Raw genomic sequence first — 27,066 nt, forward strand, 5'->3', positions numbered from 1 at the left:
TAGGCTCGGGGAAGGAAGAGGCATTGCCCCTTGTGGGTAGCTGGCATCTCTGGGGTCAGAGGGACAAGATACAGTGGGGGCAGGCCTGGGGGGGGGTTACCTTTGTTAACCTCAAGTGTCCTGGAGAGAAGAAATGCCCATCCTGGGACCCAAAGCTGCCTCTTTCCACCTGTCCCCCAACCCCTGGGTGGATAGCATGAAGACCCTTTTTAGGTAAGTGCTTCTGAGGTCTAACCACCCAGAGGCTCCGCCTCTCCTCCTGCTGATGGGCAATGCCACTGGGATGGGGGAGGGGGGCAAAGACAGGGAGGGGAGGGGAGGCTGGTCTGAGGACCGAGTGCAGCCAGCAGCTGGGAGGCTCCACAGTGGCGGCTGTTGGATGCTCTGAGTGCAGGTGGCCGGGGGCCCGGGGGAAGAGCTCAGCCGAGTCAGCCGGGAGCAGCAGCCTGGGAACAAAGGGGGTCAACCCGGACACAGCAAAGTGTCTGGGGCTTCAGAGCACCTGACTGGCTCCTCGGTGCCCCCTGGTGGGCAGTTGGCTGTACAGCGGCAGGTGGCCGGCCCTGGCCTGGAGCACCTCTGTGACTGGGGCTTACGTGGCAGATGACAGACAGGAGGGCTCGGGTTCCCCTTGGAAGCCGGGGTGGGGGGAAGGGTGGGGAATGAGGACAGACGTTTCTGGGCACATGGACCTACCCCTATTCCAGTGCTTTTCCATGCCTGAGCGTTTGCCCTCAGAGCCCCAATGGGGCAAACCCAAACCCCCTTTTTGAGTTGGGCCAGTGCAGGAGGACACCTCCCTGAGGGTCACATGTTTCCGGGAAGAGGTGGGAGCTCCACTCACCTTCAACCCCAGGTTTAAGCCTAGAAACTGAACCAAGCTCCCCTGAAGCCCATCTTTCTCAGGGGAGCCTCGGTGTGGGGGGGTGCCTGCGGGAGCGGAGAAAAACGGAGTTGCTCCGCGTTCTTAACGTCTGATGCTGGTTCTACTGAAAAAGAAGCACAAAAGCCAAAACAGAGTAAACAATGATGTCGTTTATTTAAAATGTTTACTCCAAGAAATATATATATAAAAAAAAATAAGACAATTACAGCACTAAACCAGGCACCTTCGACCAAATCACAACCTCTTCTTGGGTTCTCTCCCCTTTGCCCTGAACCCCCTCTTCCAGGAACTCCTGCCAGAGCTAGAAGGCGGGTCAGATGCCCTGGGGGTCGGCGCAAAGTCCTCTCTCAGCCCAGCCCAGCCTGGGCCAGGGCTACTCTTTCTCTTGGAGTGCAGGACCACCCCCTAATTCCTTGTCATGAAGGATTTTTTTTCCCCTTAGGAAGTTCATTTTAAAATTCTAAGCCAAAAGGAGTGATTGTGGCAGAGAAGAGGGCCGCCGCCTTCACTCGAAGTTCCGTGCCTAGGCTGCTCCAGTCCCTGGCAAGGGGCCCGAAAGTAGGCTGGTGGCGGGTTTCACACTAGTCCCCTGGAAGATCGGAGCCCTGCCTGCCCTGGGGCGGCTCCCGCAGAGGGGACCCCGGGGCAGCTGTGTGGGTCCAAGGGGCACATGCGCCGAAGCCCCATTCCAGGAGAAAGACTTGTGTCTGGGAAAACAGGTGGGTGCCCTACACGGAAGTGAGAGCCCGAGATGGTGGCTTTGGGGGTGATTTGGACAAATTAGGTTAGTTTAGCAGAAGCTTCTCCCCTGGACTACGGACTGACAGGACAGCAAAGATGAGCGTGAAGTCAGACTAAACCTTAGGAAGACACGGGCCGCTCTCCTCGCGCAAGGCCTTGGGACTGGCCAGGACAGATCCTGTCAAATGCCCTGGAAAGGCTGAAGCTGCCGTAAGGCGTAACGGGGGACGGGCAGGGAAAAAAGCAACGACGACTAGATCATTTTTGGCATTTTAACATCGAGACAATGACAAGTGGTAACAGCAAAGCAAAGAATAAAAAAAAAAGACCCATATTCAACTTTCCCATCCACCCAAGTGTCACACTGAAGTTCTATCCCCATCTCCCCCAGAAGCACCACGGAACTAAAAAATCTATTTTAAAGCACCCAAACCAGTCCAGACCCTCTCGAAACCAAGAGCCCCAGCCAGAGCTGTCGCCTCTCCTGGGTCCAAGTGAGCGGAGGGGTCCGGGAAAGGCACCTCGTAACTCACGCAGAGCAGCGCAACGCCGGTGACGAGCTCGGGCAGAGGGCACGTGGCGGGAAGCGGGGTGGCAGTCACAGGTCTGCGCCGACACGCGGGGAAGGGGGACTTCTTCAGGAATCCCAACTCTTTGGTACCACAGCCAAGCAAGGCGACCAGAGAGCTGGGTTATAGTAGAACAGGACCCCGCATCTCAGAGCCAGGGTCTGTTCCAGCAGGATCCGGCGGGGGCAGGGACAGAAGCACAGAGGTGATAAAGGCTGGTACGTAAAGGGCTGATCCTTGCAAGGACTCCAGAATGCACTTTTTTTTTTTTGTTAAACTGCTGGCTGATCAATCTCTAATGGCGAGGGCTGGCCACGTCAGAGGAACCTTAGAGCCGAACCAGACACATTGTCCCCACGTCTGCCCACCCCCCAGGTCCCCACTGGGTCCACAATCACCTGATTTTCATTTGGACTTTTTTTTACAGCTAAAGTAGATAAAAATGGCTAAACACAGACCCCAGAGCCCCCACCAGGGGGGAAACGGCAGATTCTATTAATGTTGCAGCCAAAAGGCGGTGGGGCTTACAAGCAGCCAAGGAGAGAAAGAGAACGCCAGCCTCAGCTGGTCTACAGGAACAAGCGGGAAAGAAAGTGACCCAGATGCTTCCGAAGCAGGTGGGCGTGATTTTGGATGGAGATCCACCACCAGGACGGTCTCTGTCCAGCCGCTGCAGGTTCCCGGAAGGGACATTTCTTCCTGCGTCAACGGGGACTCCTCTCCCAGGGAGCCCCCACTCGGATCACAATGCTAGTTACAACTGGAAAGGGGTGTTCTGAGAAGTGTATTTAAGAGCAGGAAAAAAAGAAAAACAACTTGAAGGGAAAAAAAAAAAACACCTAGGTTGCTCAAAGTTTCTGCCTCTTGTAGGAATGGTAAGTCAACTATGAGCAAATATTTTAATTAAACATTAAGAGGAAAAAAAAATCACTTTGGAACGCATACAGAAAAGGTAGTTGACGTTGAATCACTTATAAAACGGAACCTCAGGGAGTCTAACAAAAATGCACCTTCGGTCAACTTCTGCTTTCTTAAATTCCTCGTTTGACGTCCCGTCCCAGTGCACGTGGAACTGACAGCTGCCGCGGGAGGGGTGGAGCTGCGGGGGCTCCGGGAGAATCAGAGGGTCCGGGGGTTGTACTCTGGCAGTTTCTTGATCTTCTCTTTCTCGGTCTCGCTCTCATCTCGAGCTATTACCAGGGAGTGCGCGTAGCCCATGGCCACCTGGGGGAACAGATCAGTGCTGGATGGGCCAGGGTCCGTCCTGGACAGTGGAGCGGACAGCGGGCCACCAGGCACTGGGGACAGGACCGCCTCCACGCCCTTTGCCCCATGGCACTAGTGTGCACGTGACCCGTTACTGACACCCTGCCAACCAAAGCCTTCCAGGCTGCCACCAAGCAGGGGTTCAACGCTGTCAGCAGAGACCGGAAGGGACATGGGGATCCTGCTCCCTGTTCCCTCTGCCTCTCTGGACCACAATCCTGCCTTGTGTGCGGGCACATGCCCCATCTGTGTGTTGGCAGACAGGAGTGGGTAGGGTGGTTGGCTGGACAGAGAAGCAGGAGCCTCACCCCTGCCATCTGCCCCGCCGACCTAACAGTACATAGTCTCAGCTGAAGGTACAAAGCAGATGTGAGTGGTACCCTTGTCCCCAGAACAAATCCACCGTGGCTGGACTGCGGCCAGTGTCATTCGGGGTGAGAACAGCTATGGAGCCTGGCCGGCTTGCCCCCGTGCCTCTTCCTACCGATGCCCATTCCCCACCAAACCTCTAGCGCATGATGCGGCAGAAAAGCCGCTCAGGGAGACGAGACCAGCCTCAAACAGGCTCACGCGCCCAGGAGCAGGGCAAGTCAGGTGTGGTTTGGCACAGCCTTTCTTCGCTCTGCTACCGGCCCCTTTAGCTTCTCGCTGGCCCGGAGGCCCCCGCTCACCTGCTCTGTGAAAATGCCATCCAGCGTCTTCACCTCCTGAGCCGCGGTGGAGGACTTGGGCTTGTGGTCCCCATAGCCCTGGCGAAGCGAACAGAGACACAGAGCTGGGGTCGCTGCGGTACAGTCCAGATACGGGAACCATGGCGACATCTGTGGGGACCCCGGTGTCTGGGAGCCAGAGCCAGCGACGGCTGGCATGGTGACAGAGCCCCGCCATGCCTGACACCACGGCTGGCCTGGTGAGCAACACCTACCCGCAGAAGTGCTGCCAACAGGGGACTGATTCTCAACCCGAGGAAGAACCTGACGCTGAACTGTCACCTGTGCAGGTCTGTGTGGTAACGGGCACCTTTTGGGGGTGGTCACCGGGGAGACACCATCATCACGAAGAACACCAGCTGTCCCCACACTCCCCCTGCAGGCTGGACACTGAACAGCCCCCATCCCCCCCAGACCCCAGGACGCCAGAGCCAACGGGCTCTGCTCTAAGACTGCTCCCAGGGAGTCACGCAGACCGGGTGGGGATGGGGGCTTCCGGGGCCAGCAGAGCCCTCCGTTCCCAGCTCCATCTGCCGCCAGATGCCTCCTCACACCTTCCCGTTCAGTGAGTGCTTCCTCCCAGACGCCCTGCTGTCTCCTCCTCACCCCGAGATGCCGCCCCAAAGTCCCCCTTGTTCCCCTCTGGTTTCTAAATTTGGTATTTGGAGTCCCTCTCTGATAGGCCCTAGAAACACCTGGCCCTCTCTGAGAAGAATCCATAAAAACCGGGCCAGGCTCAGTCTCCTGAGTTCGGGGCTGCCTCTGCGAGGCCAGAGTGTCTGCTGCCAGAGGGCCCCTGTGGAGCCCCGAAGTCTGCACAGAACACCGAAGACAAGGCCACCAAGTCCCGGAGATGGCTCAAGGGACCAAGAAGCCCCCCCTTCCCTCCTCTCCATCGCCCCTCAGCTCCCACCCACGAGCGAGGCGGGAAGGGAAACAGACCGTCTTCCCCACAGGAAATAACAAAGAGGCTGAGGATCAAATCGCAACTAAACGGGCAGACCGCCAGCCGAGCTCGGCAGCCAAGCTGTTCTCGATGAAGAAATTAAAAGTTAAAGACTCATCAGGCACCAGAACTGAAGAATCAGACAGTTGGTTGGGGAAGGCCAAGTACGGGTGAGAAATCGAGGGCCATCGGTTCTCATCAGTCAGGCAACGGAGATTAAAAGCAGGCAACACAGACTTTGACTTACTTAGGAAAAATGAGGGAATAATGTCCCCCAGTGACCCGAGAGGCTGGCCCCGTGGCGCACCGTTCTGTGGAGGAGCAGGTGAAAACCCGGGGGCCACACGGTGCCCGACGCCCCGCTGCTCCGGCTGACGGGAACCCTCCCAGAGGGGAGCAGAGAAAGCACCCCCTTCCGCGTCACCGGAACACCTCAACTGTGCGACAAGACCACAGGGAAATGGGATCTGAAACCGCCCTGTTCCCGTTTACAACGTGGCTGTGAAGGACTGTGGCCATGACGCGATGGGCACAGAGTCCTCTCCAAGAGCCGATGTGACCCAAAGACGGCGGAGCGTCGCAGCCTTTCAGACGCCCGTCTTCAGGAGGCACAGCCGCAGAGAGCCCGGCCTGGGTCCTGCGCCCTGCCACGTGGGACCCCCGCTTACCAGCTCCCCGAAGGTCGGCGATGGGCCCCAGCTGATGGTGCTCTCGTCGGCGGCCACGATGATGCTGCTCTTCCTGCAAACAGGTACGGGCTGTCACCAGTGCGCTCCTGCAGGCTGCCGGCTCAAGAGCGGGGGGTGACCTACTAGCATTAAGATCCAGTCCATCCCATTAAAAATTCTGCGAGGCACGCATTTGCCACTACACACACCAGGCCAACAGGCTTCTCCGAAACCCTCAATGGTGTCCCACACGGGCCCCGAAGCAGAGCCCCGAGACAGCACCAGGAACCAGGCCCCCAGCCCCAGACCGTCCCACCAGGAAAGGAGGTCATCGAATCAGGATGGAGCACTCATTCCAAAGGGGATGGAACACGGGCAGCAAAAACTAACATAGATGGGGCTAGACATCCTGGCAGAGATGAAAGCCGGAGCCCCACGGCCGAAAGACACTGTCCCCCCCCCCCAAAAGCCACCTGGCACTTGATTAACATAAACTCCTCACAAAGAAGTGCTAGAGAGCTCAACAGGTGTTCTCAAACTGAAAAGTACTGGCTTTAGGACAACTTCTTCCCAGCGTGTCAGAGTAAAATCCTACCATGATGTTCAGCTAAAATTTTAACCTGCAAGATGAGCAGAGCCCACCAAGCCTTTGAAGAACAGAAACCGTCAAGAGGGTATTCTTTCTGTGAAGGCAGGAATACAAGCCGTCATGTCCTAGGACCTACCAAGCCCTCTTGCCCCAAACAGTCCCTCCCCCTCCTGAACTCTGGGGCATCTGAGGCCCTGATGAGGGAGCGGGGAGGTGGGGGGGGTGGTACAATGAAGCCTCTCAAGGGAAGAGGCCCCTTCCCCCGGGTGTCCACCAGGCCCAGGAAGGGGACAGACGTCCTGCTCACCAGCCAACATGGCCACATACCCACAGGCCAGGCTCCGGATTCTCCAGCCACAGAGGTCCTGCACGGCCTTCGGGTACATGGTAGACTCGCGGGACGTGTTGGTGGCCCCCCAGAAGAACAGGCCACCTGGGGAAAGACAAGACACATTCCCACTGTGACCACACATGCCAAGAACTGAATTCTCCTCTTCAGCAACAACAAGAAAGGCAAGGCGCCACACACTGGGGACAAGAGAGGAACATTCTGTCTGACAGAACACCAGGGTTTCCGTCTAGGAACGCAGAAGGACTCTGCGGCTCCCCACCCACCAGAGTGCTCATCTGCCAGGGAGGTTCTGCACACCCCCCGCTCCTGAGGCCAAAGGGGGGAAGTCACTAACCCACTTCGCTGACGGCAAATGAGCAGGTGTAGCCGGCGTGGATCTGGGATGCCCCGCGCCCGGGGAAGTCGAACAGCTTCACCAGGCGAGGGACCATCTCATCCTTCTGCTCGGCGTGGCCCAGGCGGCCATAGCCACCAAAGCCCCAGGAGAAGACACGCTTCTGAGAGTCCAGAACCAGCTGCGGGCGGAGAGAACACACAGCGTTGGGACGGGCCTCCCAACGGGAGGGGACGAGAGGAGCATTGCTCTGTTGCAGAGAACAACATGGTAAGAGGCAGAAATGCTGCAGATAAGCCGAACCTGCCCCCAAGGCGGGGGAGGGCACAGGGCATTTCCTCTTTCCTCTGCTGCAGACACTACTTTCCGTCCTGCATTATTCCGTAAAGTCACAAGTCCCCCTGGTTCCTCCTCAGAAGCATGAGCTGAGTCTCCAGAGGGCAGATCAATGCACTGGGTTCCCCCATCACAGTGTAGACGGCACTGCAGAAGGAACCAAGGGAAGGCCGGCCTGCCTGGGACTCTTTCTTAGACACCCCCCACCCTACCCCGTTCACAGGGGACCTCCATCTGGTCACGGGGACTGAAAACAATTTAAAATTGATCTTCAGGGCACCCCCGTAGCTCAGGTATGCATCAGACTCTTGATCTCAGCTCCGGTCTGGATCTCAGGGTTATGAGTTCAAGCCCCACATTGGGTGTGAAGCCTACTTAAAAACAAAACAAATCAGGGTGCCTGGGTGGCTCAGTTGGTTAAGCGACTGCTTTCGGCTCAGGTCATGATCCTGGAGTCCAGGGATCGAGTCCCGCATCAGGCTCCCTGCTCAGCAGAGAGTCTGCTTCTCCCTCTGACCCTACCCCCTCTTGTGCTCTCTCTCAAATAAAGAAAATTTAAAAAAATTAAAATTAAAAAAAATTAAAAAAACAAAACAAAAAAACCAAAAAAACGTTTCCTTCACGGCGTCTTCAACGTTCAGCATTTAAATGGTGTGAACGTACAACCTCTTAAAACCACTTGACATGAGGCCTACACAAGATCCACCTTTGCTTCCCCAGACTGCACTGGACAGAAGAGAACCACAGATTTTAGACTCCAGGGGACCAAAATCTCCTAGTCCACATCACTGAGCACCAGACAGGGAGCACTGCAGGGAAGAAGCCATGCCTGACGTCACTCGCCCGTCAGCCAGCCACACACCAGGGGACCAGCTTGGTCTCTGGACTCCCAGCCCAGTGCTCTTTCAACAGAGAAGAGAGCCAATTTTGACTCATAGACGTTCTTGGGCAAAATAACTGCAAAAAGGCAACGAAGATAAACAGACACAAATACCGGGGCGCCTGGCTGGCTCAGTCGGTGGAGCAAGCGACTCCTGGTCTCGGGGCTGTGAGTTCAAGCCCCAAGTTGGGTGTGGCCATTACTTACCAATAAGATCTTATAAAAACAAAACAAAACAGCACGTACACAAAAACAGTACTGTCATCTATCCAAAGTGATTTTTTTTTTTTTAAGATTTTATTTATTTATTTGACAGAGAGAGACACAGCGAGAGAGGGAACACAAGCAGGGGGAGTGGGCGAGGGAGAAGCAGGCTTCCTGCCAAGCAGGGAGCCCGACGCGGGGCTCGATCCCAGGACCCTGGGATCATGACCTGAGCAGAAGGCAGACGCTTAACGACTGAGTCACCCAGGCGCCCCTATTCCAAGTCATCTTTAAGGGAACAGCCTTCACAGGTGAAAACCATTCAACACCCTCGATATGGGGGATCATCTATGGACCTAGAAAGAGGTCTGTGGTGCTCTGTTAGACAAAAGCCAAGGCCAGAAAGACACTTACAGTAGGATTCTGACCCCCAAACGTCTGTCCTTAGCTGCATCTCCAGAAGTTAGAGACACTATTAAAGCACTATGACCCGAGACAACTGAATGGCGCAAAGCCGTGGGAGGAGGGCAGGATGTCGCAGATCTCCGGGATCGGTTCCCAGATATAATACACACAACCCTTCTCCACGGAGGTGATGCTCGGGAAGCAGAAGGAAAGCCAGAAACCCTCAGGCCTTACCGTGTGATTAGCGCCACAGGCCACATCTCGTACGACCACATTTGGGACTGGCAAAATCTGCCCATCTTTCGTCTTCTCGATGAAGATGGCCACACGCCGGGGGACCAGCTCGCAGTCATACTCTATCCGCTGCGCCCTGGCGATGAACTTCCCGTCCGAGTTGTGTCCTGGGGCGACCAGAGCCAGGAGTCAGTGGCAGCCGTGAGCACGTGCCCCAGACTGACCCATCGGGGCCTCGTGGGACACTTCTGTCAACCAACGTAACGCTTTCCCATCTGGGGGCGCAACCCGATCAGTACCATGAATTCGATTTTGGGGGATGAAACCAATTATTTTTAAGAAATGAAAGGGACAGAATAGGAAACACCCGAGGATACTGTCCATAACGAGGATGTTGTTTTGTAAAAATTCTTTGTATGTGCCTCTAACTTTTGGATCAGACTGTAACACAAACCACATTTCTGACTATGAGCCGTGGTCACAGAAGCCAGAGACCCCAGGTTCAAAGGAATGGCCCACCGAGTATGGTTTGTGCCCCACTTGGCCCCTGGATGGGCCAAGAATGGACAGAAAAAGCTCAACCCACAATCCCTGGGTTTTTAGGCTGAAGTTTTTAGGACTTACCGGTAACCTAAACATATCATTACGGGCATTAAAATACAGTTAATAGCACATGCTCGTCTTTGCCTTGCCTGACCCAGTAAAATGCGTCATGAGAGCAAGAGAGGGTGGGGGCGGGAGCGTGTGCTGGGGATACACTTCTCTAAGGTTACATTTATATGTTCTAATTCTAAAAGGGATCTCTCCGGATTTGGACAAAGAGATTCGAAGTGGGTTTCAAAGACAGCCGAGAAGTAGGACCGATTCCGCAGATACTCGTAAAGCTGGTACCTCAAACGACCGGGCACCTGAGAGTCTGTATGAAGCGTTCCGAGTGTGTGGCACGTGGCCCCTGCTCAAGGACCAGCCACTGTCATCACTACCAAGGTCAGGGAGTTTTCCCTCCAGGAAAATCCACCTGCTCGTCCGCAAATCCGGGGCAGCCAGAGACGCAGCAGGGGAACCACACACACTTCCGGAAGGACACTGGAAACACACTTCCGGTGTTTTGCCCGGGGTTGGGGATGGCACCAGGGCCTGTGGCCATGGAAACGGTTTCTCCAACAGTCTCTGGCAACTCCCTGGCAACCAACGTTGCATGTGCGTAAAGGGCTGTTCGTTCTTATTCACTTCTGACTTGAGGTATATTTAGTTTCACAAAGTCACTGTTCCCTGGAGTCTAAGGCCAGCGCGATGCTCCTTGTTCTATTTATACCTTCTTCCATCTGCCTGCTCTTAATGACGTGGGGACCCGGCAACCCAGATACGGGGGCCGCCGGGATCCGGAGTGGCATGCAGCTGAGACGCCAGCAGAGGGCGCCCACTCCTCACCTCCCACTCGCCAGGGGCTGGGCTGTGGGAAGGCGCCAGAAGGAAAAAAACAACAAAAAAAAAACAACAAAAAAAAAAACCACTTTGGTGTCAGATGGGAAAAGAAAATGGAGACCTTGTAAAATCAGGATCGAGACGACATTTTCCACTTAAGGGAATGGCTTTCTGAGCTTTCCCTTTCTACTCAATGAGACAGACGTGAATGTGTTTCTGGAGGAGGAAGTGCGTTCTGTTCAGGGACGGAAACGAGAGGGGTTCCAGTCACAGGGAAGGGGGCTCAGGTGGACACCAGGGGTAGCCGCCCAGCCTAGGGTTTGCACAACAACCTTTACCTTGTGTGTTCTCACTTCCAATAAAGGCAAATTCTTAAATACGAAACTGAATGAAAGTGGTTTTTTTCTTACAACTTTGAAATCCTTTTACATATAAATGAATTCCCCTCCCAGAAAAAAAGAATCCTTTGTCAGACTCCAGTCCCGACTTACTCATTAAGGCCAAGCCATTGTAATGCTCCACAACCCTGTGATTTAGGACGTGCTGTCCCGGTGAACGGGAGATCCACTTAATGGATCAAGGCTATTATCTGCGATCAATTACCCACATTTCCAACACTTGTGTACAGGCCCACACTGACTTCTGGTTCCAGATACGCAGTTAGATTACAGAGCTTTTAAAAAATGTTTCCATACCCAGCTGACCATATTCAGGGCACCCAAAGGAATAGAGGTTCCCTTTGCAGTCCATTATCATACTGAATTCAGCCCCACAGGCCATTTTGGTAATTGGCTGGCCGTTGTACATTATCTGAAAAGACAAGACAGTAGACTCTCAGACATTTTTTAAAAGACTGATAACAAGCCTCCCCACTCTCTGCAGGTTGGTATGAAACAATTATTACATTGCAAAAGAAACTGAACGGACCCAGGAATTGTGAGGGCCAAAGCCTAGAGTGTACATGAAGAAATGCTCCTTGTGACCCCCACCTTCCCAGCAGAGTCGAATCCCAAGACAGGGCACGTGGTGCGCCCAGCCTCGCATTCCCCAAAATGCCCGACACTGCGACCGGTCAGCATAGACCTCAGCAGAGCAGCCCGGGTGGGAGGGGTAAAGAAACAGAGACTAGCCCACATATAACCCCCAAACCTCACCCTGCCACTATCAACTTGGAAGACAGATGCTTTCTCCTGTTCTCCTTAACCTCTGCAGAGACACTAGCCTAACTAGTCTGCACGGAGGGTGTGGACAAGAGATAAAACCTTTTGTTCAAAGTTAGGAAATAAGAAAGCCAAGCCGTCGCCCCCCACCCCCCCCAGAACTCAGCATGGGCTCTGGGAACACACGTCAGACGGGACGTGGAAACTGCTATTATCACACCCAACAAGTGTGAGCCCTGGGCCCTGCCCGTCGCTCCCAGCTTCCTCTAGAAACTGTCACTTCCTCCTTCGTGCAAATGGCAGACGCAACGGGGACATTTCAAAAATCCTTCAAACCCCAGGTAAGCTCGTACACAGTCTCTTTTACAGACCAGGAAATGTGAGGCCCCGCCTTCATCCTTCAACCACTAATCAGACGCTCACTAGCACGTGGCTGCCTTCCGTTAGTAGTCTTAGGCGTGATCGCCACCTCTCTGATGGAAGCACACGTTCCTCAGGAATAAAAGACCATCTAACTCCTGTCTGGGTGCTACGCCCCCGGCAGGTGACGCCACACAAGGTCAGAACTCAAAAAGTATTTGCAGTGAAAGACGAATCCCATCCATCCAACACTTCTCACTTTCTTTGGAACAGAACAGGCTTAGAACAGGCTTAAAACAGGCCTCTGTAGCAAATTCTTTCAAGCAGAGAGAACTGTCTTCTGGAGGTTTTTCAACCGTGGGCACCTAGGAAGCGTGCTTTCAAGACTACAGCACGTGAATTCCACTCCAAGACTCTAGACCGTTTCCACAAGGCATCGACTGAACTACAGGGAGCAGTGCTTGGTGTCAGCCCGGAAAATTGAGCACAAAAGCAAAGAGAGACAGAGGCCCTGGAGCCAGGAGAGGGGAGCGTGCGGCACCTGCGCGGGGCTCGGGACAGCGTCTGTCTGGTTGCCGAGGCCGAGCTGCCCCATCTTGTTCTCTCCAAATGCAAGCACGGAGCCCGTTTCTGGAAGGAAAGAACAGTATCACAGAAGGGAAAAGAACACTGAGGGTTCTGAACTTGATCTGGGATCAAAGGCTCCAAAATAATAAGACAGCTCCTTTGCCAGGAAGAGCGCAAGTGAGACCGTCCGGCAGAGGTGGGGCGGGCAGCTCAGGGCAGAAGCCCTTCACGGCCAAGGCCGAATGTGCGGGGAGGCACTAGGCACAGCCTCCAGCCTCTGCCTCCTGGCCCGCCTTCCGATGCCAACAGGAGGTGGGTGAGGCCGTCAGCAGCCCCGAGAAGCACCCACCGGGGCTCTCTGGGCACCTTTCTGATCCTGACCAAGAGCCACAGAGGCAACTCCACCCAAAGCCCAGGGGGGACCGTGTGGCCTCCTGCCCGATTCAGAAGAAACCAGCCGTTCCTTACCCGTCAATGCCAGGGTGTGGTTCCGCCCACATGCCGCAGACACGATCACTTCATGGCTCAGACCCTCAATGAGTTTGGGGGCTTCTACCCTCTTGGTGTCACCGTGTCCCAGCTGCCCCTTCTCGTTGCGACCTGCAGAACAAGAGCAAGATACAGTGGGAAGGAGAGGGTGGCCAGAGCGGCAGACACATCTGGGTCCCCCCGAAGGCGCCCTCCGCATGTGACAGCCGAAGACGAGGCAGAAACAAGCCCCGGCTCTTCTGCCAATGGCCAACCTCTCGAGGCCCGCGAGTGGGGCTGGGTGACCAGGGTAGGATATACGCTGCCGTCCCCAGAGACGGCTCCGCTGGCCGCTACCACCTCCCTCACCTTCTCTGACCCGCTTTTCTGGGACAGCGGCTGGGACCTGGCCGGGAGCCCCTTCCGTGGCTCTGCTGCGGAAGAGACAGAAGCGCTCGGTTTGCCCTGGGTGTCCCGTGCAGGCACATGAGCTCACGGAAACTCCCAGTTCTCACTCCACCTGCCAGCCAGCCCACAATTCCCTCCGAGGTGGATTTTAAGAGGGGAACCATTTTCGACACCTGCCCCACAGACTTGCCCTGGGCATTTTCCATGGACCATTTGGTTCATTTCTAATCATTTCTTTTTACCTGCCTTGGAAACAATGCCCACAGAGCAGTGCCAAGCCCACCGCCTGTGAACCGCCCTGCACAGGACCCTCAGCCAGGGACAGAGGACAGGACCGCGCAGGCCACAAGCCTTTCCCAGCGGGGCCACCACGGCCTCTGGTGCCACACAGCCGTGAGGCACAGGCCTTCCGGCAAGGCCCTTGGGTTCCACAGCAGACATGACAAGCGGGATGGGCCGAGAGGAGCCCCTACATCTCCCCTGCTTTTCAACACGGGCTTACCACAGTTCTCAAACCAAACAGCTCAGCGGGCCCCTCACAGGTCCCCCCCGCCCCGGCCAAGAGAACCACCACACGGGGGTAACCATATTTGGGAGATTTCACAGGGCCAAAATGTCACGGCACCCAGGGGCAGGGGAGGGGAGCAGTTCACACCCTTCCCTGACAATGACCTTCGGACCTTTTGTCAGGAGAAACATGGAAGGCAAAGCCACAAGAATGGGGACCAAGCAACCTGAGGGCTGGAGAAGGAAGGGAATGGCCGGCTAGGAGAAAAACCATCCTCAAGCTCGCTCGGATTCCAGCCCTCTGGCAGTTTCTACCAGGAGTCCTCTAAGTTCACCGGGAAAGGCATGGTTTCTCAGCCCCTCAAGAGGCCCGAGTGGCCGACCGGTGCGGACCCCTCAAGAGTGACGTGCTGTAGCACTGAAGCTTCCAGACGTCAGACAACATCCCAGGCCGTTTCAAGCAGCTAACCGTGGCACCGGGACGTATCCCCCCCACCCCGCCACTAAGTCTCTTTGAAGGGACACAGGTCTTTGCTCGGGGGCCAGGCTGGGTGCACGGCCTTCTGCAACTCCCTGCCCACAGGGCCAGCACAGAGCACATTTTTAGAAGCACCATGTAAGTGCAATTCAGTAAAGAGATCAGAAAGAAGATATTTCAAGTTCGGAGCTCAGACAGACTGCTGTGTTCAGCGCTGGCACACTAGGCAGAAGGGGTGTGCTCTGGGGGAAGGACACACCTCTGCGCCAATCGGGGAAAAGGAAAACCGTGGCAATGTCAGCATGTCATCAAGAGACTATAAAGTTTAAATTTGGGCCAGACACACTTGTTAGCTTTTTTTTTTTTTCCCAACAGCATTACAAAATTAGCAGAGTGCAGCAAGACAACAGATGTTAATATATTTGGACTTTGGTACAGCAGCTCATGAAGTTGCAAAAAACGGTTCAAACAGACTGAAATAAAAAAGCAGTCATATGGACTAAAAGCTAGCCAAACGACCAGAAACAAAGGGCGGGGACAACTGCCAACATACCCAGCTGGAGAAAGAGTCCCGGAGCTACCAGAGGGCGTGGGGCTAAACTGAGCCTTAGTCAGTACCTGGATCAAAAATCTGGAAGGAGGAAACAGGCAGCGGTGCGTGGGACCCCATGGAGGGGACCAAGGGCAAGGACGCCACCTCCCAGGGACCCGGGCGAAGGGGTCCAGCAGCAGAAAAGCAACTCCACTCAGAAAAAAGTAAACTCAACTGTCAGGAAATCTAAGAAGAAATAGACACCAAGCAACTGAACCTGCAGACGGGTGTGATCCCTGGAACCAGAGGAACAGGATCGCAGAGACACGGTGGCCAATGCCATGACGTGGCCGGTGGCATTTAAAGTGGCAAGAACAGAGGTCTTACGTCAACACTGTGCCACGAAGCAAGAAGGGGGGGGGGACTGTCTGCCCAGGGGACAGCGTATCTAAAAGAGGAATTCAATTCTAGGTACCTCAAGATCACAAAAATCCAGATTCAGTCAGAACATTCAGGAAAAGGTTAAGCGTCTGCCTTTAGCTCGGGCCATGGTCCCAGGGTTCTGGGATCAACCCCATGTCGGGCTCTGTGCTTGTCCCTCTCCCTCTGCCCCTCCCCCGCTCATGCGCTCTCTAATAAAAAAAATCTTTCCTCCAAAAAAGAAGATTCAAAGAGTTCAGTGTACAAGCAAGTGGCAGAAGGGTGGAGGAAGGGGAGGCACTTGCAAGGAACAGGCGAGACCAACTGGAAATTGGGGAGAAGAAATATGGCTGCAAAAAGGCCACCCTTCCAGGCAGACAGAGGAGAAAGTCAGCCCCACGGGAGGGCTCACCCCCACAAGTCACCCTGTCCCGCCCAACCCCAGACTTACCCCAGCTCCACAGCTTCCCTTCCGTGGTGATGAGGAGGCTGTGGGCAGCGCACGAACCCGAGACCACCGTCCGCACCCGGACCCCCGACAGGCAGCCATATCTATGGGGCCCCCACAAATTCTGACCGAGATTGCGGTAGGCAGCTGCAAAGGGAAGAATGCAAATCAAACACCCACAGTGACTGGGGAGCGAAATGTACCCCAAGATACGTCACTGGCCACAAAGGGTCCACTCTCCTACGACATAGAACCCCCGGGGTGCTGTGTCAGCCTCGCATCGGGAAGCTGCCTAAGGAGAAAGTGTGCAGCAACTGAAACAAACCGACCACTGTCACCCCACCTCTGTCTCCGGCCCCAACCCACGGGGACCTCAGACCCTCGTGCATCGGCTGCTGAGCACGCCCACATGCAAGTGGTCAAAAAGGGACGGTGCTCTCCCTCCTGCTGTGAGCCCAACCCAGGAAAGCTGGTGGTGGACCCAGCATCTCCTTCCCCATACCCCTTCTCACCTTCCCCTGCCTGCCCTCCACCCACCTCAGCCTCACCCCTACAGCCAGAGGCTCCTTTCCGAGCGGAGTCTGAGTGTCCCCATCCTCCCCAGAACCACCTACCCCCCTTGCACATCTACCAGGCCCCGTGCAGGGGGGGCCCAGTTGACACCCCTCCCCCTGCCACATGGTGTCCTCCTTTCTCCGGGGTCCCACTGTAGTGGCCAGGTCATGGCCCCATGCTTTGCCATGCATTCCCTCCCACAGAATGCCCTTCCGTGTCCCCTGCTTGTTCTTCAAACCTCATGTCAAGCACTCCCTCCTCTGAGAAGCCCTCCATGCCTACATCCCTCTTTTAGCTCATGGCTCCCACACACCGGGAGGCCAATCACAGCACTCAAGCCTACTGAACTCATGTGCCTTCCAGGCCCTAGCAACCCGAGGGCCTCGCCAATGCATGGCACCCAGGGAGCACCCAGGAACACTGGAAGGCGTGTGGGTGGGAAGAACACAGCTGCTTCCTTCAAAACTCCCTCTCCTCCCCATTCGTGGACAGGGCATGGCCAACGTTTTGCTTAATACTTTCAGTTTGGGGCTCTCGAGGACAGAGACACGAGCCACGTTTCTCGGCCCGTGGGGACCATTATGAAATGCTAGCAGCTGCCACGTCAACCGTGTCACGTTAATCTGGATGTCGGAGCTGGTTATGAGGCTGCTCAGTTACCGGGCTCCGGCGGAAAAGCATCGGTGAACTCTTCGAGGCCAGTCCTGCCCTGCCGCGCCCCACCAGCAGAGGGCGCCAGGCGCGCCCTCATTCAGTTATGGGGCCGCCGCAGTCAGCACCCCCCCCCCCCACAGCAACACCCCGGAGAGCTGCTCCACCCTGAGACACTCTGCTCTCCTGGAAGGTGGAAGACGACGCAACAATTCCCCGGAAAGAGCACACCAAACGTAACGGCCTTCAGGGGTTCTGCCGAAGTCTGTTTATCACGAAGGCGAAAAGGACGGTGGCAGGACTGACCCGTGTCATCTCCGGGAAAAACGCACAGTGCCCGGGGACACCGTGGAGGGACCCGGTACCGCAGCAGACCCAGCCTGAAGTGGACCTGTCTCACAGGGGGCCGGACGCCCTGGTGTGCCGAAGCCTCTTCCCTAGGGCAGCTCCAGGAGGATCAATGGCCAAGACGCCGAGAGCCCGAGGGGCAGGATTTGTCCCGGCCCCCGAGGAGCCCTGTCCGAGTGATCCGAGTCAAACTCGGTGCCCGGTGGCGGTGGCGGCTCCTCGGCCAGCCTGGCGGTCGGGGGACGGAGCGCGAGCCACCGGGTCATGCTATCAACGAAGTGGGCATCACGCCGATTCCAGGGGCTTCGTGGCAGTGGGCACCCGGGGGGCTGCCCGCCGCGCCCCCTCCCCCAGGGTGCAAGGAGACTGGGAAGGGCCGGGGTGGGAGGAGAACTCCTTCTCCCCTTTGGCTCGCACCAGCGGGACAACAAGTCCTCCCCCCCCTTTTCCTATAGTCTCCCCGGCAAGGTCACGGAGGGCCAAAGGATACTTTAAAATACTTATGAAGAATGTTTGTTAATTATATAAAACTTCACTTGCAGGGAGATCCATCAGGACAGCAAAGGCCGCAATGGGAGAAGACAAAAAGGCAGTCTTAAAATGCGCCCAGAATGCCTTCAACCAGGGCGTGAAAGTGGATTTTAAACCAGAGGCAGTTTTCCTTCCTTCTGGGCCTCACCGGGGTGTGGGGAGCCCGGCACCCCACCCTATGTCCACAGGAGACGGCCCATACTCTGCCGCTTGCTTTCCTCTGGCATTTACTTCCCTGCTCCAGCCTAAGCGTGTGTGATTGTGAGCCGGCCACTCACTGGAAGAGCAGCTTGGAGACACGATGTGGCGCCCGCACAGGGCCGGCAGGGAGATGGTGGCCATCACACCCCGGGAGGGGCTTCCTGGACACCAGCCCTGGGGCAGGTGGTCCTTTCCACGACAGGAGGCAAAGGGCTCGGGCCCCCTCCAACTCAGCCAGACCCCAGGCGCTGCTGGAAGTTCTGCTGCATTCACGGAATACGATGATCTCCTCTGCCCAGCTTGAGGCACCAGGGAGTGTCCGTGTGCAAATATTTGTTCGCTGGGCGATGTTGGAAAGTACTTTGGGAATCTTTCCAAATGAAATCAAGAAGCCATAAAATGTGGCGACAGGCCAGCTCCACTTCTCTTGGATGGGCCAGTATCCTCCTGAGGAAAGATACCGATTTTCTAAAAAGCCACTGGGAACCAAAAGCTACTTCTTGGGGCTTCTCTGCTCCCTCCACTCCACACTGCTGCTCGCTCCGTCTGACCAGTTCCTGCAACAATTTGGCAGCGTGCAAACTCATGGACTCTTCTGCAATGTCTAACAAGCTGGACGTGTGACATGTGACAAACGTCTTGGACATTCTGACATCCCACGGGACCAGCCTCTTCATGTTCATGAAAGTAACTGATGTGAGGAGGAGGATGGGAAAAAGGTGTCCATGCTATCTGTGACTATTTGTACTTCTCTCGTTTAATCCTAAATGGAACTGGGTTTTTAAAATACGTAACTGTGAGGGGCGCCTGGGTGGCTCAGTCAGTTAAGCGTTTGACTCTTGGTTTTGGCTCAGGTCGTGATCTCACGGTTGTGGGACTGAGCCCCGCGTCCAGCTCTGCGCTCGGCATGGAGTCCGCTTCGGATCCTCTCTCCCTCTCTCTCCTGCTCTCTCTCTAATAAATAAATAAAATCTTAAAAAAAACAACAACACAGAACTGTGAAATGAGAGACTAGCACAAGACCAGGGTTTGAGTCCTGCCCTGTCCCTAGAGGGGCTGTGTGGCCTCAGGCAAGTCGCTTGGCCTCTCTGAACACTTCTGTCGACGCAGAGAGTACCTACCTGGTGGCTGCTTGCAGGAACCACACGGGACACCTAGCACACAGGAAACACTCGACAAACAGTAGCTTCGTAGTTTTAGAAACCGGGTCTCATACCTTGCTGTTTAGGCACTTCTTTTCGACCAATCAAGTCCCAGTTGGTTGCCCCAAAAATCAAAAGCTGCCCTTTGCACTTAGACCCTTCAAGTTTCTAGAGAGAGAGGGAAAGAGAGGGAAAAAAGGATGAGCTTGCAATGCAGCTTCCAGCTTTGGCAGTCTGTCCCACGACAGCCAGAAACAAAAGAAAAATCATCATTCTTTATTCGTGCCTCCCCCCGCGGCTCGTACCGTGAACGGAGGCCCGAGGTGGTCACCACCTCATCAGTGTGCATAATCCCAAACCTGCCCACGGCAGCTCGTTTGAGAGGCCCAGGCTCATTTTTATCCGTCGATTTCTCTTGAAAATACCTTGTGCAAAACACTAAAAAAATCAGCTACATACGTGGCATTTCCCTCCACCCTGCAAACTGCCTTAGAGGTAACTGCAAGAAGCCAGGCGTGGCAGCGCAGGGAGTCCTAAAGCGGCCGACCTTGGGGCCAGCAGAGCCCTGCATCACCAGTGACTTTGGACTGGCCCTCTGCTGCCTGCTGTGCGCGGCGCCTTTCCGGGGGGCGGGGGCGGGGGGAACAGCATCAGAGCACCGTGTGACACGGGAGATCCCGGCTGCCGGCCCGTGAGCCAGGGAAGCAGCGGTGAGTGGGGACGGGGCGGCTCTGGGGCCGGGCCCTTGGAGGGAGAGGCCGTGTTCCCTGCCCCAGGACTCCGGAGCCCAGACGCTCAGCCTCCCCACACAGAATGGCACTAGGACCACACACTATTGGGTGGTCGAGGGGACGCACCACTCAAAAAGGCCACTGTCCGATCTGGGGTGGCACTCTTTAGAATATTCAGCGGTGTGCTGCATTAATGAAATGTCCAAACACACTTTTAAAAGTTGACCGTCAGGCGGAGACTCGCTTCTGAACCATGCACCCAGGTCCCTGCAGGGCCCAGGGAAGGGGGACTTTCCTCTCTGCCGTCATCCTTTACCTCACCACCCCAGGTCACTGAAAAGAATGGTTTCCTTCTGTTTACAGAACTGTTCTTGGAAGGCTCGATGAAAAAAAGCGCCCCCAGCCCCGGTCATTCTAAGCTCTAGGCAGTGCCTGCCCTGGCGGGATGCTTGGCGACACGGTGCGTGCGTTTTTAAGAGGAACACATCTTCAGGGGGACGCTGCGTGACCCAGACCTGAGGCCATGGGCACCCCACAAAACAGGCCCCGTCCTGCAGGCAGCACACGAAGGGGAGCCCAACAGCTGGGGACAGAGAAGGACCTCATCACACGTAAATTATTGAGAGAACGACCTCCATCGGAGGACAGTCCCAGCCCACAGCACCCACGGGCTCGGGTTACTTGAACGGGAGCCGAGTTTCCCTCAGTTATCTCCCCTTCTTTGCTTAGCGGGCAGGCCTGGCTGGAACATTCTGCATCCACAGAGGATGAACAGCAGCCAGTGGGTCCTGTCAAGTTCCCCAAGGAAGGAGTGGCCCTGGGTCTCTGCCCAGATGCCCGGCCGGCCCCCCACGGCTCCTCAGGTCTGCGTGGAGAGGGCAGCAGACAACCCCCGGGGGCGACGTGACCACGAAACCATGACATGGAGGGGCATCTACCAGCGCGGCCGCTCCCTCAGACTGCAAGAGCTTCTGCGATGGCCCCGGGCAGGAGCGGGCTTCCTCTGCGCCAGGGAGCAAGGGCCTGTGGGTACTGGGCTTCTCCAAAACTCCCACCTTTCTGATCCAAGGCTTCTGGCAAGCCTTCGTCAGTGCAGTCTACTCTAGTCACCGTGGTCGGAGTCCTCCAGAGAGACTGTTCTCTTTCTCAGGTTTTCCTGTCCTGGGCCTTATGTCCTCATCCATCAGATGAAACTAACAGACTAGACTTCATGCTATGATCTGCACAGCCGTTTGCCATAGGCCACCCACTTTATTTCTCCCTAATGTAATTCTTCCCTCTACCTTCTAGGAAAGAAAAATTTCAAATAAGGAACAGAACTCCTAACACCCTTTAAATCACAGCCCATGTCCCTCTTGGTCACAGACCTGAGCTGGCCTGACAGGTGGGAAAGACCCCGATGTCTGCTGGCTCCACCTGGAGGAACCCCAAGGATGGCTGTCGGGGCTGAGGGACGGAGGCTCTGGGACCCTTCGAGGTCTAATCCAGCCTTCCCTGATGGGCCGAGAGAGTGCTCTTTGTGACTAAAGGCTATGTGGCAGTGAAGCCGGTCCAACAGTCTCCCCAAGAGGATGAGTGAATTTCACTCCACCTGCTGCCTCCTGACACCCCGGTCACGTAAGCTGGTCCGAGATGAATGGCCACCGCAGAAAAATGCACTGAGCTTTTTCAATCAACAAAATGGGATTTCTGGTTCAAAGCGATTTTTGAATTATTGCCCAAGAGCAAAAAGCATGTTTATGAAGCTGAGAGTCCACCTTTTAACATATATTCTTTTAAGAAACCGCTACCCCCGGCAGGGGGAAGGCTGCTCAGAGAAATGCCAGCAACGACAAATTCCCTAACGGGCTATCAACTAGAACAGACTTCAAGCTCGCTTTTTGGTCATATTTGTTTGGCCCTTGCAGATGGGACAGAGTCGTCTTGGGGTCCACAAGACCTTAGCACCCCGACACTGAAGAAACCACAAAGACCCACACAGCTGGCGACACTCCCGTTTTCCAGAACTCTGCCGAGGTGGCCTGTGTTACCTCCAGGGTCATGGGGCTCACACGTCATCCACCCTAGACCACTGTAAAATGCTAATCTGACAACACTATACGTAAGCCTGGGAGAGAGCATTTCCTGAGACTGAAATCCTAAGACTGTTTTACAAAAATACACTTCTTTACTCAAGGCAACCTTGCCCCTCAACCACACGAGTATCTGGGTTCACAAGCCCCGACTTCGGCTTGGAGTTCCAGACCGCTCCCGGCAACTGCTCTCACACACAAACCTCCTTGAGGCGGCCCTCCACAGTGAGGCTTGCAAAATTCTCCCGCAAAAAGCCTCTCTGGAAACAAGCTAGGGACTGCCGGCGGCCCCGGGCAGGCCTGCTTTGCAGGAGCGAGCTGATGCTTCCCTTGGAAGCTGGGAACCTGGGGCCAGGTGGGGGGACCCACGCCCGTGGGAAAGCAGCAGGGCAGCACGGGCCTGGCCTTGACTCTGGACCAAACTCAAAAGATGCTAACAAGAACTGGAAACTTAGGGTGTGCATCTTCCACGAGGCATTTGGATGCTCAGTCTCCTGGATGCGCTTACTAGTCCAAAGGAAACCGCCCTACTGCTTGTTTTTTAAGGGGGTGGGAGAAGGTACGTATAGATTTGTGTACGTGTATCCAGAATGTACAAGGTTCGCGAGTCGTAAATACAAAGCAAATGCAAACTGCAAGGCATTGCTGGGTCTGTCTACTCCTGGGGAGCAAAGGAATCTCTCAGTAAGACTAAGAAAGTGCCATTCCCATCAGACAAGCCAGCGTGTGCCCCTTTGCACACTCTCTCTGGGACTACATGCTTGGGTGAACCTCAGCATTGGCGTAAGGATCACTTCCTTCACTTCGGGACAAGAAAACACGCTGCTCCGACAGGCTGATTGGAACCCTGCAGCTGACAGGCGCTCTGGCACACAGAACACAGCAGAGACAGAGCCCTGCTGGCCCTTCTGTTCCGTTTCCCTCCCAACACACCGGGACGGGAAGGGCAAACAGCTAGAGTCCCGCACAGAGAATTACATCTGTCAAAGGAAAACCGTTCCTGTGCTCCAGTTTCTCCATTCCGGCCAGTTCCTGGCACAGCCTGGTCCCAGACCCGAGGCTAAGACAGTTCAGTAACAAGGTCTCTCCTCCACCATCTGACGTGCTGACCCTTTCAACAGGAGGGCACAGCTACCAAGCATTTTCACATGAACACTTTGCACAGGGGTTAAGGACGCCATCAGTATACACCTGAGCCCATGTGGAAAATTTACTGCCATGGGATGCTGCGACGAGGCCCTTAAACTCTGTGCCTCCGTTTTCTCATCTGTAAGGCAGATGATGAAACGCATTCTTGTTAACCATTTAAACACTGAGCACCTCTGAGGGAAGCACTCTGGTACTGCTAAGCCTCACACATCCTTTGGGGACAGAAAAGGGCCTCTCCAGAGTGCCTACACCCTAAGTGGAAGTTCTTACTCTTCTGGGGCTATCTGAAATCTGGCCAATGCTCTGATCCTCTACTGAATACACGTCCCACAAGAAGCCCGTGGGTTTTGAGGATCGCAGACCCCAGGCTAAGATCTCTGGCTCTGTGCAGGGTTTTGGCAGGCACCAGAGTTGGTTATGACCTCAATTAAGATCTGCAGGCCCAACTCTAACGAGAGAATTGAAGCCCACTCAGGGGACGGGAGATGCTTCTTCCCGCGGGGAGGGGAGGGAAGGGGGTTGTACACGGAGCCCGCACCGAGCACCCGCGCCCCCAACCTCAAACGCTGAACAAAGCCCCAACACCTTTCAGCCCCGGGGGCTTCCCGACCTTAGGGGGAGGGCTCTCCGGAGCATGCGCCCTCGCACCCCGCCCCGGCGCCGGCCACCCCCGCCTCCCAGGCGGCGCGAGACGGCGCAGGGCTGTATGAGGCATGCGCGGCGGCCGCCAGGCTCCGCCCCCCCGAAGCGCCGGAGCCGAGGCGGCGGGAACCTCAAAGCCCCGGCGCAAACCGCCGCTCCCCGCAGCGCCCCGGCGGCCCCCTTTCCCGGCGGCGCCCCGGCGGAACAGCGGCCTTGGGGAGGGGGACGGGAGCCGGGGGCGGCGAGGGCACCGGGCGCCGCGGCCCGCACCCGACGCGCGCGCGTCCCCTCCTCCGGCCCGAGACAACTTGCAAAAGTCTCCCTTCCCGGGGCGGGAGGGGGAGGGGAGGCGGAGGGAGTCGGCTCGCGCGGCGCCGGGGGCGGGGCCATGACCCCCTCGCGCGGGCGGGCGGGCGCGGGCTCCGGCCGCCCCTCCCCCGGCGGCGGCCCGGGGCGCGCGCCCCAACGGCCAACGGTCGCGCGGGCGGGGGCGGCGGGGGCGACGGGGTCGGCTAGGCCGCGGCCCGCGCCCGCCCCCGGCCCGCGCCCTTTTGTTGTGAGGCGGCGGCGGCGGCGATGATTCAGCCCGCAGCCTGCGCCGGCCCCGCCGCCCCCGGCCAGGAAGCGCAGTGACGCGCCGCGGCCCCGGCCCCCCGATCCCCCCGGCCCCGCACTCACGACGCGCTCCTTGGTGTGCTCGGGCTCGGTGATGATCACGGCCGCGCCGCCCGCCTTGGCCGCCGCCGGCCGCGCTGCGCGCTTGCCCCCGCCGGGGGCCCCGTCGAGCTCCAGGCCGTCCTCATCGCCGCTGCTGCCGCCGCCGCTGCTGCTACTGCAGCGCTCGGGCCGCTCGCGCTTCCTGCCGGCCGGGCCGCCGCGCTTCCTGGGCCCGGCGCGGGCCGTGCCGTTGCCCGAGCTCGGCTCCTCCCAGGCCGCCGCCGCCGCCTTCTTCCTGGGCATGGTCGCGCTGGAGGAGACACGGGGCAGCGGCGCACAATGGACGGGTTATAAACTGCGCGGGGGGAGGGGAGCGCAGCCGAGCCACCGGCCTCCACTTCCTCCCCTGCCCTCCCCAAAGTGGCGGCCGCGGGGTGGGCGGAGAGGGGGCGAGCCGGGAGGAAATCGCGCCCCTCCCGGGCCCCGGCGCGCCTCCTCCGGGGAATCCCGCACGGGAGCCCAGGTCTCCGACTGCAATCCGCTTAGGGAAAGAAAAAAAATGGAGACCCCCCCCCCCCCGGGCCATCCTCAAGTTAGGTTTGCCTACATGGCATCACCATCGCAGCCTGGTCCCCAAGAAAGTAAAGAGAAAGAAAAAGCCTGCGATCCCCTAGCTTCTAATTAGAGAAGGCTCCGGGATACTTCAAAGATCCCCCTTTGAAAGAGCTACCCCCTCCCTGGCCGCCCCACCTGCTGCTTTTGTCTCCGCGCCCCCCTCCCCGAGCCCCCTCAATTAAATGCAATTCTCTCGGTCGCCCCCCTCCACCGCCCGAGCCCCCAATTCCGCGCCAGCCTGGGGGTTCCGACCTCTGGCTCTAATTAGCCTAATCCCTCGGGGTGGGCTGCCCCCGGCGAGAGGGGAGCAAATGAAGCCGGCCCCCAGCCCCAAACACCTGCTCGCACAGACACGAAAAATAAAAACTTTAATGGTGCCCAACTCTCCCGGCCCCTCCCCGAACGTGCGGCCCAGCCGGTCCCTCCGATCCCGGCTGCGAAGTGCCCCGCTCCGCCGCTACTTTCCCCTAGCGTCCCTGCGCTTTCGCCCTGTCTGCCTTTTTTTTTTTTTTATTGATTTTGAACAATGGGATCTCTGTCTGTCTCCGATTAAACCACGTGGATCCGCCTTCCTTCCCCTTTTTATTCATTCAATCCCCCAACCCCCCTTCCTTAGGGTTTTTTTTTTTTTTACCTTTTCTCCTTCAGAAAAAAAAAAAAAAAGGAGGGGGAAAAAAAAAAAAAACTTTCCCAGATCCCGCAAACTGAACATTGTCGATTTTGATTTTCAGTCCCTACCTGGTTGGAGTGATAAGAAACCGGAGAGAAAACGGAAGAGGAGCAACTAAAAGATGAACCGGGGGGCTTTTTTTTTCCCCCCGGCCCAGACCAGGGCTCCAGCCCACTCACCAGATTCACTTAAAATGTAAATACGAGCTTCCAGAACAAATGCTACAACACAAAACAGAAACACATGTGCTGCCGGGCGGCAAGCGAGCGCGCGACGGAGCGGGCGGCTGGGGGCCCGGGGAGCGCGCGCCCCCTGCCGGCCGGCGGACCCCGCGGCGGCCCGGCCCCGCCCCCGCCCGCGCCCGCGCCGGAGCCCGCGGGACGGCCGGCCCACCGGAGCCTGCGCCGGGCGCCACGCGGCCAGACTCCACGCGCCCCGGTCCTGCGCGTTCTGCAGGCTGCGCTGCGCGCCCCGGGCCCTCTGCGCATTGCGTCCCGCGCCAGGGATTTCTTTGGGGTTTAGGAGAATGTTAGATTGTTTTTCCCTGGGCAGGTCTAGACAGGTCACCTGAGGACACTCGCCGGAAAATAGTTACTTTGCTCACTCATCCGCCAACAAGGGACGTGCCCTAATTGAGTGATTGGAATGAAAGATGAATACAGTGTGAATAAAATTTTCTCTTGTGCTAAGGGAAGCTGCGTTTTATTTGCCTCTTGTGTCCCCAGAATGTAGCAAGGTGCTGTTACATGGTAGAGTTACATAAAGATTTGCTCGATTAGTGAACTGGCTACTAATTAATACGCTGGCCTAGGATGCACTAGAAGCTAGTTGTGTTGTTTTTTTTTTTTGAGACAGAGAGAGAGAACACAAGAGGGGGTAGGGTGAGAGGGAGAGGCGGACTCCCCGCCGAGCAGGAAGCCCGATGCGGGACTCGATCCCAGGACTCCGGGATCATGACCTGAGCCGAAGGCAGTGGCTTAACCAACTGAGCCACCCAGGCGCCCTAGAAGCTAGTTTTGATGGAAATTTTTCATAAATATTTACTGAGCCCCCAGTACCTGCGAGACACACAGTGCTAGGTGCTGGGTATCCAAAGCTAGAGAACGAGATTCCTGTCCTAGTGAAACACACTGTCTAACGGGAGACATAGATCATTAAGCAAGTAAGTAATCACAAGCGTGATAAGTGATGGGGTTCAGGACACGCTAC

At 56.5% G+C, this 27,066-nt stretch overlaps 1 protein-coding gene across 3 annotated transcripts; it reads right to left on the reverse strand.

Moving 5' to 3' along the window:
• Positions 1-1,015: 1,015 nt before the first annotated feature.
• Positions 1,016-26,137, reverse strand: RCC2 (regulator of chromosome condensation 2). 3 transcript variants are annotated; one of them, XM_081817580.1, is made up of 13 exons: positions 26,037-26,137; positions 24,594-24,882; positions 19,396-19,489; positions 15,897-16,040; positions 13,101-13,232; positions 12,607-12,695; positions 11,241-11,355; positions 9,121-9,287; positions 7,062-7,242; positions 6,703-6,808; positions 5,787-5,859; positions 4,134-4,211; positions 1,016-3,420 (listed from the first exon to the last, which is right to left on the reverse strand). In XM_081817580.1, the coding sequence occupies exons 2-13, from the start codon at positions 24,873-24,875 to the stop codon at positions 3,316-3,318; spliced, it is 1,566 nt and encodes a 521-aa protein (XP_081673706.1). In that variant the 5' UTR covers positions 24,876-24,882; positions 26,037-26,137; the 3' UTR covers positions 1,016-3,315. The 3 variants fall into 3 exon arrangements, with proteins under 3 accessions (XP_081673706.1, XP_081673705.1, XP_081673707.1); XM_081817579.1 differs by having other exon boundaries at positions 25,926-26,080; XM_081817581.1 differs by lacking the exon at positions 26,037-26,137 and adding an exon at positions 25,440-25,573.
• Between the last annotated feature and the right edge of the window lie 929 nt (positions 26,138-27,066).

Source organism: Leptonychotes weddellii, chromosome 4 (assembly GCF_054177405.1).
Source record: "Leptonychotes weddellii isolate Sample4059 chromosome 4, ASM5417740v2, whole genome shotgun sequence".
NCBI lineage: Eukaryota > Metazoa > Chordata > Mammalia > Carnivora > Phocidae > Leptonychotes > Leptonychotes weddellii.